Here is a 12,763-nt window from a genome sequence, read left to right on the forward strand (position 1 = left end):
TCTCCGATCGAATTAGTCACGCCAATTTCTCTCTCGCGTGTGTGTGTGTGCGCGCTTTTTTCTTCACGGAAACCACCGGTATTTCAACGATACCGCTGACGACGTGTCCATCGGCTAGCGACCCGCGTAGTCGGCGGCCCCGAAAATTCGAAATTAGGTTTCGCTTCCGACGTCGCCGATGATGTGAGCGATCACCTTTCGCCCCGCGGAAAGAGTCAACAGCTGACTCGGCGGCGATCGCGATCATCGACCGTTCAATGACAATTTGACACCGCGCGTCGCGTGTGTGCGCTACAACGTGCTATTTACAAACGGCTTGGCGAAACTCGTTGCCAACGTGAACGCCAAAAGAATCCTTTACGCGAGCATGGTGATACCGTGGCTCCATGGCGGTCCGAGGAAAAACGAGTACCTACTCTTCGGGAACAAGGTCCGAGCGTCGTCGTAAAGCACCCGAGGATTTACTGGCCGCCTGCTGGCAAAAAATGCGCGAGAAGAGGGTCACAACCAAGAGTGTCGCTTCTTTTGGCTCACGTTTCACGTAGCCGCCGGCACACCTACGAAATCGTTCAGCTGTTTCTCGAAAATGTAAGTCGCATCGCATCCCCGCTCGCTCCGCGCCGACGCGTCGAGCTGCTCACTTTGCCGATATTTGTATTCGGTTTGTCGTGCATCCGATTTTTAACACGCGGCGGAAACCGCCGGGAGCAACGGTTGCACGCGGAATAAGACGACGATGAACAAATAGGTCGCGTGTCGGTTCTTTTGCGAACATCTTTATTGGAACACGCCAGGATATAAATATACATTACGAGTTTCGATACATCGACATGTCGCTGCCTCGGCACAAGCTGCGACGTGAAATTTTCCCGAGTACCGTAAAACGCAGCTTAAACTAGGGGAAAGGTGAAGGAACTCATCGATTTGCAAATTATCTCACAATTTTATTTCAATTGGATTTACATTCGCGAGTAAACAATGTCGCGTTGAACGCGTGTGCCGCTCTAATTCCAGAAGAGAGAGAAAGAGTGAGGGAGAGAAAGAGAGAGAAAGAGGGAAATTTCGTAGAGTAGAATTGTAAGAACCTAAACACACATATACACGAAATAAATACCGACACCGGTCGAAATATTTGCGAACATCATTCGCTCGTATACATTCGGCTTATCGAAAACCAATTGTGTTCGCACGGCGTATTACCGATACTTGCAAAGAGCACCCGAGCAAGAGAAAAAGTCGGAGAGTTTTCGAAATTCGAGTTCGCGCGAGAGCAATACAGAAAAAGGATCTCAGTTCCTGCAAACGAATGACGACCAGATGTAAAATCGGTGGTGAGAAATGAAAATTTGATGACCAAGAAGTGACTGAGAACGTTCGTTTGAACATTCAGCTACGTTAAAACCCGGTTGAGACTGAATTGAGAGCAATTAGCTGAATACACAGTAAAAAATGTTGTGTTAAATTTCACACATTTCACATGTCCCAAACAGTCTACATAAATTTTACGTTAATTTAACACAAAATGAATATGTTTAAAAATAACACAAATATTACATAAAAGATTAATACAAAAATTAATAAATTAAATTAAAATTAAATTAATACGTTAATTATCACTGAAATATAAAATGTGTTATTTTGATATTTACATGTATTGAATATCGATTCAACACAAAATATTGAGATAACATAAACAAAATATGTTAAATTAACATACAGGCATATTAAAATTTTAACACAAAGTTTTAAAAAGGATTGATTTTGATACGAATACAAAATATTTTTTACTGTGCGGAAATCTTTTATAGGAATCTTTCTATTTCGGCAATCAAGTTTTCATCTGGTTCCTAGGCGACAGAAAATTCAGATGTATCAATAAAATTGTTTTTTTTTTCGTCTATTTCCACGTGTCGAGTTTGACGATTTCACGATATCGTTGTTTCTGTTGACCGGCAATTTAGTCAATACCGCATGGAGGAAAATAATTTTGCTGTTGTAACGAAACCATCGTTATTATTGCATTGTTCGTTGCGACGCAATAAAATTAGTTGCTGTAATTAATGAATCATTCGTAATTGGAGCAGAAAGAATTTTATTACCGAGATAGAAGATATTCTGCTTAATGAAACTGTCCTAAGAACACGTTAATTTGCTGTCAGAACAAAACAGTGATTTTTTTACATTTACTCATTTGTTCTCACAGCAAACTAATTTTTAGATTCAGCAGAATAACGCAGCAGATGGCGATTAATATTTTTAACAAATCGTTTTGCTGTCCGTATAATAACTGACCGATTTTACTGCAACAGCGCAAGATTTGCTGTTCCAGACAATGATTTTTCTCCGCGTGCAACCCGAAACCTGTTACTATGCATAAAAAGAAGAAAAGAAGAGCGACACTCCGAATATATTTTCTATCGACGAGCCGTCATGGAAGAGCTTCTTCAAATTGAACATTCGGATGCCTTCTCCCAGGGAGTCAGTCACCTGTCGCAGCTGGAACGTCTCGATTTCCGCGAGTAAAAACGCTTTTCTCTCAAAGGAAGATGAAGAAAAAGCCGATAAGGCCCGTTCGAAGCAGACCTGCAATTACATCGTCCTTGCGAGAATGAGACACGGTGTTTCTCCCCTTTCCTGTCGCGCCAAACTCCTCATTTATCATATAACGAGGAACACCTACGGCCTACAACGTAACGTCGCGCACGCGCACGCGTCGCGTGATAAGCGCGCGTAAATCAAGAGGCCGTATGAATCGATACGTGGTGGACGAGTTCGACGCAGGCAGACACACACACAGACAGCCAGTCGAGCGCCGTGACATAGACGACGGTCCGTTACGTTAATGCAACTTTTTTCGCTCGCATATAACGTAAGAATGTAACGGTCGAGTTGCCGCGGACGTACGCACGCTACGTATCGATGGCGTTCACGTAGCGATGTGTCGCTTCCGATTCGCGTCCCCTGCCATTTCACGGACTCCGGACCGGATCATTAGTCCCTTGCTCACCAATGTTGTTATCAGTCCTTCGTTCGCCGGCGGGGTGTCGGACGCGCGGGTCGACTCTACGAATTCCCACCTTGGCGCGCATGCCTCGATAACTCGTATATATACATATAGGACTCACACACAGAGAATTAATTAATTAATTAATAAATATGTATATATATATATATATATATATATGACTCACACACAGAGAAAAATAATTTTGCTCTGTAACGAAAGTATTCATTGCGACAGCAATCAAATTTAGTTGATATAAGCGAATTAGCAAATTATTCGTAATTAGAGCAGAAAGTTTTATTGGCGGGATAGAAAATATTCTACCGAGTGTATTTGGACCTTAAGACAAGCTGATTTGCTATTAGGACAAAATAATGCTTTTCTATATTTGTTAATTTGTTTTTACAGCAAAATATATAATTTGTAGATTCAACAAAATAATCGAGCGAGCGGCAATTAATATTCTTAACAAATCGTTTTGCTATTCACATAGAAAAGAATAATTTTGCTGGCACAGAGAATTGTTAGTTACTATAGAGACAACAAAAAGATTTGCTACATGGAGAAAATAATTTTGCTGTTGTAGCGCAACCGTTGTTGTGACGGAGGTAAAATTTAATTGATATCACCAAATTATTTTGTTGTCTATATGTCCAACAAACAACAATTAATCCTCTTAATAAATCTTTTTGCTGTCCAAACAAATTTTTTTAATGTCCAAATAAATTTTTTTGCTGCCTCTATAGTAACTAACAATTTGCTATGCCAACAAAATATTTTTTTCCCATGCACATAATAGCTGACAGATATTGCTGCGACAACATAAAATTTGTTTTGCCAGCAAATTATTTTGCCCCCCGTGCAGATACAATGAAAGGAATGAAGAACAAGGAATTAAATATAGGGGATTGGGAACAGGGAATTAAATCTCGACATATGGACAATTATGCTTTGATCTACAATGAAGGCATGAGAAAGTAGAATTGAGAACACTGTCGAGATTCTATTTCTTGTAACTTATGCGCTTATTGTGTCCAGAAGTTGACTGATAGTTAACTTTTCAAACTTTTAATAACACTGGTTAACACAAATATTGTATCGTAGATCTGATCCGTCAATTCTAGTTAATTTTGTGATTCTGATCGTAGATATAACAATTAATATTAAAATTTAACTTGAATTTCTATTATATATTAAACAACAATTAAATGGGAATTTAATATTTGAGACTTTTGTAGTGTGGAAAAAGGGAGATGTCTTAAAAATCATCTCTTTTAAAGTTAATTTTTTATTTTGAAGTGATGTATATGGCAGCTTGCAAGAATTTGTGAACGAGACATGTATTTTGAGATAAAAACTAATTTCTATTTTTCGTTGTAATATTCTTTACTTCGAGACCGTTAGAAAATGCCTAACGTGATATTTAAATGTTATATTTAAGAAACATTTAACCAAAAGATTTAAAAAGAATTTTAACTTTTCTGGCGGTATGAAACATAAAAATAAGAAATTATAGCATATAAATGTGTGCTGTAAATGTATTATAGTATGTAAATATGTTATGTTGTTTCATTATACTAACTTATATTATTAATTTAGAAAAATTAAAATATAGCCTATATATTTCTTAAATTATCGCTAAATAATTTCTTTCATTGCCATTTTCTGTTCCAACACATAAACAGAAAAAAATTAAAATTCAAAAAGGATACAATTTACGATATAAAATTTGTAAATCAATGTAATTATGAATATACAAGTAAAATTTAGTTTGGGTCAATCGATAATTATCGAGAAAATGATAGAATTGTTAATAATGACAGCAGAGATTTATTAGAAAATAGTGAAATTCTCCTTTTAAAACGTCCTCGTAATTTATTCTCTGTTCCTTTTACTGCGCTTTAAACTATAGCTTATTTCTAAACAAATAATTCCTATAATTAATTCCTTGTTCCTTATTCCTTTCATTTTGTCTGAGCCTTTACAGCAATAAACATCAACGACCCCCGGTCGGTCTTAACAAATTTTCTACGACTCTTATTAATCATTCACGACTCTTTCGTCTTCCACGCATCTTCCATGACTCACTTTACATAATAAAAAAAAAGGAAGAAACTTTAAAATCCACACGGAAATACCGGCGGTTCGCCGTAATAAGAAGGTCAGTCTAGAAATCGTCGCGATACTTTTTCGGCAGGTGACTTAGGTATCCGGCATCGGGAATGTGGGAGGGGAAATCGAGAGTTAATTCTCCGTAGAGGACGGCCGAGTGGGGTGTATCGGGAAGAGCGAGTATCGCGGATCGGAAAAGAACGAGGGCCGGATTCAGCGGGCGCGACCGTCGTCGGGGACCTAAAATGTGTCGACGACGAGGCGGTCCGCCTCTCGCCGTTCACGCGCCGATAACGGTCTGCGATCGGGCCGTCCCGCGTGGGTCACGCGTGCACGTGTGTGTGCATGCATACATACGCACACGAGGGCGCACGATCGGCTATACTTACGCACGCACGGTAGAATGCGTAACGCCGGCCGCGCCGGCACGAATCGTGCGTTTCAGCGGTAAGCCGGGCACTCGTCCAAATCTGTCAGTAGGTCAACTCCGAGGCCGTCGTACTCCGGCCGAGTGTCCGAACGGCCAGCGCGTGACCTTGACCACGAATCGACCGATACTTCCGAAGCGGGAGAGAAAATCAGGCGAGGAACGCCCGGGGTCAGGCGTCAAGCCGAGGTTCAGGAGTCAAGCGTCGCGTCGATGCGTCGCGCGTCGAACGACGCGTCTGGAAAATTCACGGCCGGGGTGAATTTGTTGAGACGCGCGCGCGGAAATGATGACGCGGTGCGAATATGAAGTCTCCGGCAGACCGGTTATCGAGATAATCGCGTGATCGGCGAGCTCTCATTGTTAGCGCGAGGGTAAAGTAGGTCGGTACGAGGATCGGGGAGCTCTTTGTGATCCGTAAATGACGAAACCCGTCGAGGCGCTTAATTATGGGAGAAAGCTTATCAACGGAGACAACCGCGCGCGACGAGGAAAGAGCCCCCTTCCCCCTCCCCTCCTATATCCGTCCCGTCGAATGCGCGGCATAAATAACGCAAAACGGACGAGTGCGAAGCGGTGAACCGTAAATTAAATTGCCGGCAATCTGCTATACGCTAAAAGAGAGTGAGAGAGAGGGAAGGAGAAACGGGTGTCTTATCTCTTTGCGCACCTATGTCAATGCCGAATTCGAGGAAAAGGCGGATGTGTCATTAACATCGTGCCCTTTCCTCGGGTCGCTAGAGAGATATATCAATACGTCGTGCGCGTGCTCGCGCTCCGTCAAAATAACGGTAAGGCCATGTGAAAGTTATTTCGCGAGTGTTCCTCGCCGAGGTAGGCGAGGAACGGGCAAAAACGGGGCGTTCCTGCGCGACTTTCCGCGCTCGGAACTCAGCCGGCACGGTGTCAATTGGCAGGTGATCGAGCAGGGGATTACGCGATCACCGAGATTACAGCAGGTCGTAGGATGTTCAGACGCCTATCCCGGCAAAAGCGAGCAAGCGGTCGCATAACGTATGAAAGTATCTCACGGTAAACGTAGAGAACGGCACGAGTGTGAAATGGAATATATAGAAAATAATGTTAAATGTACAAGAGATGAAGTAAAATATCAAACATAGGGGAAGAAATGTATTATTTTATAACCGGAAAAACGCATCAACTTTCTGCCTTAATTTCTCATCCTTCCGTCTCATACTATGTGCTATTTACATTATTTGGAATTGAAATACTATGTATTATCTACGTGGGGGAAAAAGATTTCTTCGGATCGAATAAGATTTCTTCAATCGAAACAAATTCGCCTTTTGGCAAAGAAACCTTTTGTTCCAGTGAAAATAATATTTAATATATAGTTGAAGTAAAATTTTTTTTCATCGGAAAGAAAGTATTATTTCCTCCAACTGTTTCTTCTGTCAAACAACATACTTTACTCTAATGAGAGCACACTTCAATCAAACAAAACGATACTTAATGTTAATAAATTATGATGCTTATACTAAACAAATCCAAGTGAAATAAACACGTACACTAAATCCAAAGAAACCTTTTTCCCCACGTGCTATTTAAAAAAATTATTATATCCCTTAGTAAGTAAACTCTGACAGTCTATTTCTGCGCTACTAAAGAAACATGGTAAAATCGAGGGGAATCTAAACGAAAAAGAGCTTTAATATTTTCCCCGTGTACATGCGTTAGAAAATCGGCCAATCGTGTTTAACATAAGGTACATCCTTTCGACGCACGGATTATGACCGGCTGATTTCCTCACGCGCACATGTGCATTTAATGCATGTTCGTTTCGATAAGCCTCAGTCGCGATCGCACCGCTTTTCGGAATGTACAGACGATTCTTACGCGTCTCGGCGAAGCGAATGAGTCGCACGCGCACCGCAGCATCGGTCCAGATCGCCGGTGGCAAAATGATTTATCGCGATCTACCGTCTCACCCGTAAGGATTGCGGAATATCTGGAAACTGGGATAGTTCAGCTGATAGTCGTTTCTGTGCCAAGTGCTATCGTCCTGAGCGTAACCTGCAACAGAAAACGCGGAAGAGCGCGTGTTACACGCATGCAAAAGCTTCCCGGCACTTTAGATGAATTGGCAAAAAAGCCGCTCTTTCGCGCGAGAGTGGAATTCCGAGGATTTTGATGGGAACAAACACGCGACGTGAACTGGGTGCGCGCAAAAGACGGTTTACGTTTCGAATCTAGTATTTACTAGTCGCCACCGTAGGCAAACATTAGATATGTTCCTCGGTCGGTAGCATCAATACGTCACACGTAATAGTCCGTGGAGCTGTCTGTTGGCTCGCTGTCACAGCTGACTGACGCTGAACTCAGGCTAGCCTAGATAGTCCGTATCATACAAAGCCGTCGTGTTACTTTTGTCGCAGGAGAAAATTTCTTTCATACGCGGGAACCCGATCCGACCAGATAAAACTTAACGTGACGGGCTACTGCAAGTTTCGAAGATGCAATTTTTGGAAATAGCAAAGTACATTACAGTGGTGAGAGGTCGTTCGATCCTCCTCTTCGCGCTTTGCGCCCTTCGATATTATCGGAGTTAGATAAGCAAATTTTTATTTTTAACTCAAGTCAACTTAAGTTAAAAGGCCTACAAAATTAACTTATTAAAATCAATAGTCAATTATGCAAAACCATGTATACAGGGCGTCTCAGAATGGCATCCACAAATTTCCGTGAGGGCGTAGAGCGGATTGAGATGAACAATCTGATCTGATGTATTCGAATGTACAAGTAGCGTAATTTATAAATATATAACAGCTGTTGTACCTAATGACGGACATTGGTATGTTAAACCATTAATCTCGAACTTTGAACCTGTCGCTGATTACAATTGTCATACTTGTAGATTAGACCAAAAAACTCTGAACAAAAAGGTCCTTTACTATTCTGCAAATAATGAAAGTTTTGAGTTATTAATTAAAGAAGCCTTTATGGTCGTTTTCAATAATTAATAACTCGAAATTTGGTGTGTTGTTTGCAAAATGGTAGGAGACTTTTTCGTTTACTTTAATCCATACTCATGAAATTTGTAGACATTGCTTTGAGACATTCTATGTATCTACGTAGATTAAATCCATGCTAAATAAAAAAAAGGTAATCTATTATAAGAAAATACCGACTGCGTTGTGCTCAAAATTGCGTACAAGAAAATAACATCAGAGACATGTGACTTTGCTGGCATTATTTTTTATTTTTTTAATTCTATATTGTAAACAACACGGAGCAATGATGTTAATATTAATGAATTATTCATGAATTATTATAACTTGTATGAAGAAAGTTAATAAGTTAAAGTTAATGCATTTTAAATTAACCAGTTAAGTAAAAAGTTAACTTATTCAAAATGAATTAAGTGAAAAGTGATTAATTACTTTTAACTTTTAATTTAACTTTTAACTAAGCAACTAGTTATCACCCAACTCTGGATATTATTCAATTATATAATAAGCTTATAGAAGATATGTTAAATTTTTGATCAAATACTCTTAATCAAAGAACTGTCGTTTTAACCTGACGGATAATCGACCGCTTCCGCGGCGGTACCCCATACGTGATACGGATGGACGTGATGCACTTTGCAAACTTTCAAGTGTGCCAGCACGGATGGCAAAATCAAAGATCCAAGCACGAGAAGCTTCTTGATGAAGTGAACTCCTAGAAAAATCGGCAGCAGCAACAGCTTCAGTTTAAGTAAGTTCAACAGTATGAGAACCGGCAGAATGATGGACGTCTTCTTCTTCTTGAAGATTCGCCAATTACCTGTAATAGAAGAAAAACAAACGGGTTGACCGGTTAAGCTTGGATTCTCCAAAAATCAGTGGTTAATGTTGGGGACACTGTCGCGGGAACACAGTCAGCGGCGACGAAATATTTGTTGCCGTTATAATAAACGCGAGGTTAGTGAACACTGTTGTTCTGTCGTCGCGTTCATCGCTTTTCTCAAATATATAGGATATTGTAGTAGATTGCACAGTGTACATAGTGATGATACTTGTTTCCTGTAACGTCGACCGTTATCCGAAATAAAAAGTACAAAGGCCGCAATTACCACCGTGGTCGCACAGATATGTCAGAATTTTAACGTCCCGTTGCGCAGAAATACAGTAAAGAGTACACCTTTCCCTCGTTATTGCTAGCCGATGAAGATGTTATCGTGGAAACTTCATAGACAAAGGAAAAACGGAGAGAGGAAGGTAAAGAGGTTCGACCCAGAGAGTATAAAATTGAATCAACGTTTCTTCAGAACGCGATTCACAATATTGAATTTACACGAGAAAACTGACATTTCGAGAAAATCAAGAAAAATGCCAAATTATTATTTATATTACACCACGTTTCGGAAAATCGTTGTCTCATTTGTCCTTTCCACTGTCTCATTAATTGCACACTTCATCGTTCTAATTACTAATTCCCCGCCGGATTTCTTACCTTCATCTTCCTTATTCTGTAACTTATTGATATCATCGTCATCCGCAATCATCAGACTCGAAGAAAAGTCCCTGCCGGTCGCAGAGTTGTTGTCTATCGTGTACACAATGGCACGTTTCGTCAATAAGTCCTCTACGCTATCTCTAATGAAGTTCAAGACTTCCGTTATGCCGCTTTTAAATGCCCGGGAACGGGGCAAATTAGGCAGGAAGGATTGCTTGTGCATCGACGGTATCCTTATTACTCGAAATGGTCCGTAACTAAATTCCTACGTTATAAAAAAAAAAGTTACATCTTCATGAATCAATACGTAATGTTAATTCCCCGCGAATCGAGATCGTTTGCAGAAAGTACACAGTCAGACCAAAATCGCGTGTGGAAAATACGATTGAAATTTTCGGCATAAACGTAGCCAGGATTTTAGTCGGGGGAAGAGAGGAGAAGGCAAAAATTTACCTCTACACGAACTTTATTATTATTTATTTCACGCGCGTCTGAAACTAGATGTTTCCTGAATATTCCTATAACTGAAACGCCAAAATCATGCAGCAAGCAATGCAGGCATTGACGAAAAAATGGTAGTAAAAATGAAAATTTTCCATTACATTCATTTTCATAAAGCATTCCTCATACTTTGTCATTGATTTCCCGGGAAAAAATGTTCCACATATATAATTAAATATAATTATAAATAATATAATTATAAATAATTAAATATAATTATAATAAAGAAATATATATATATATATATGTAATTATAAATAATCATATATAATAATATATTTTTGTATACATGAACATATTCTATATATAATTATATATGAGAAATGTCTTCCCCCGGGTTTTAATCATAGAACACATGTACTGTGGTTTCTTTATGGAATAATTATAATGTACACATGTCAGTTACATTTCTTTATTTTTATTATATTTATAATAATTTCATTATTTCCTTGCCAAAATCGCAGGGGAGGGGGTGGGAGGGGGGAGCAAGCGCCCTGGCTAAATCCGTGATTTTCAGTACAACCGGTAATGTCGTCCAAAACAGAAACGATCTATTTTCCTTCTTTTCGATTATCTTCTGTTTTCACGCAAATTTGACAAAACGACATTTTCGCGGTATCGAAGACTCACCTCCCTCACCAGCGTGTTCAACCACTTGGCGACCTTGTATTTGCCGCAAGTTGCGAAATCTCTCCGCACGCTACACTCCATTTGACATTTCTGAACGAAAGGATCCGTCACGTTATCGAAAGTCAACGAGTGGCATCGTCGCGGACAGACGACGGACAGGAGGAGCAGCCAGCACGTCAATCGCGCCACTCGTGGACATCCGGTTGCGCGAGGCCACCAGTCGCGGTTTCCGCGCCTCATAATTTCGATCTCACGCCGTTAATCGTTTCAACCGACCTTGTCTCATCGCAGACGCCGCTGAAGATCGCCCGGGTCGTCCCGTGGGGTCATCGTCGATCGCGTGTCGTCGTACGGAACGTCGCCGCACCACAGCACGAAAACGCAGAACCGGAAGCGAATTCTCCGTTTTGCAGAATTCCAGCGGCAGAATTCCGCAGTTAATCGAGATAACTCATAAGTACTTAATAAATACTGTTACGACTCGGAGAGGCGTTGAGGAAGGTGTTGTTCACAGAGCGACGTGATACCGCGCACTACTTTCACGACGCGATGATGCACGGTATAGAGAGGCAAGATTAGGCGCGCAAGCTCACTGACAGTGGTTAGAAGGTGTCCTGACCATTTATACGGCGTGCATTTAGGTCGGTGGGGGTAACGGTCCATGGCTTAGATAATGCCGTGCAGAGATTGCAGCCGCATTCTGCGCGCGGCGGCGTCTCGAGAGAGACACGCCGGGGAGTGTGCGGATCCGCGCGCACGCGGCTCCCGCGTAACTTGGTCAGCCGTACGATCGCGCGACAGACCCGCGCGTGGAATTCGTAACGCTTCGAACGGGACATCGCGAGGAAATCGAGCGGAAATCGAATATCGGAAAGGAAAAAGGAAATACTGGATTGAGTGATGCAAAAGTTCGTTCCGTTTTCTTGTTTTTTTTTTCTTTATTTAATTGTCCCCCCTTTTATACACAGAGAAATATCATTCCACTGCTGAGAAAAATGTTTACTCAATTTTCTTCCTTTTAAGCAAGCTGTCTTCAAAGAATGTTTCTTTTTTCTTGGTGTAATGGTCTTAAAATATATTTTCCGCAAATTTGAGAGAAGCTTATTATTACGTACTTAAAGGAAGAATTTATTCTCTTTCTAAGAATATTATGCATTTTATCAGAGAAAAGTCCAATTCGATTAATTTGGATAAGCAAACCGGTGTTTGTTCTAATTTAATATTTTTGATTGAAGTACTAAACTTAGTAGGATTCAAAATATATTTTGAATTAATCTGATGCTTATGATGAACTTATACATTTGCGGATATGATATATTTATAATATATTTACGGATATATGAACTTATGAAATATTTGAGACAAGTATAACATTTAGTTGAATGCAATAAATATTCTTTTGTATGCATGGAAGCAAACTCTTTAATATATATAAATTATAAAAAAATTATATGTGACAGACAGAAATTGTAACATGTGATATATTAGAATTTTAGAAAAACAGAACTGGCTGAATATAACAGAAACATAGATATAAGTAAAATTAGATAGAAATAAACATTTATTTAATCACATGAATTAATCTGTTTCCAATCATACTTAGAGACAAATTTTAAAAAATCTATGTT

At 40.1% G+C, this 12,763-nt stretch overlaps 1 protein-coding gene across 1 annotated transcript; it reads right to left on the bottom strand.

Moving 5' to 3' along the window:
• Positions 1-7,488: 7,488 nt before the first annotated feature.
• LOC106744983 lies at positions 7,489-11,383 on the bottom strand. The gene is made up of 4 exons (XM_014620175.1): positions 11,136-11,383; positions 10,002-10,269; positions 9,084-9,332; positions 7,489-7,577 (listed from the first exon to the last, which is right to left on the bottom strand). Exons 1-4 carry the CDS (start codon positions 11,373-11,375, stop codon positions 7,489-7,491), a joined length of 846 nt encoding a protein of 281 aa, XP_014475661.1. The 5' UTR covers positions 11,376-11,383.
• Between the last annotated feature and the right edge of the window lie 1,380 nt (positions 11,384-12,763).

The sequence above is a fragment of the Dinoponera quadriceps genome, unplaced genomic scaffold (assembly GCF_001313825.1).
Source record: "Dinoponera quadriceps isolate SergipeBrazil2010 unplaced genomic scaffold, ASM131382v1 scaffold717, whole genome shotgun sequence".
Taxonomy (NCBI): domain Eukaryota; kingdom Metazoa; phylum Arthropoda; class Insecta; order Hymenoptera; family Formicidae; genus Dinoponera; species Dinoponera quadriceps.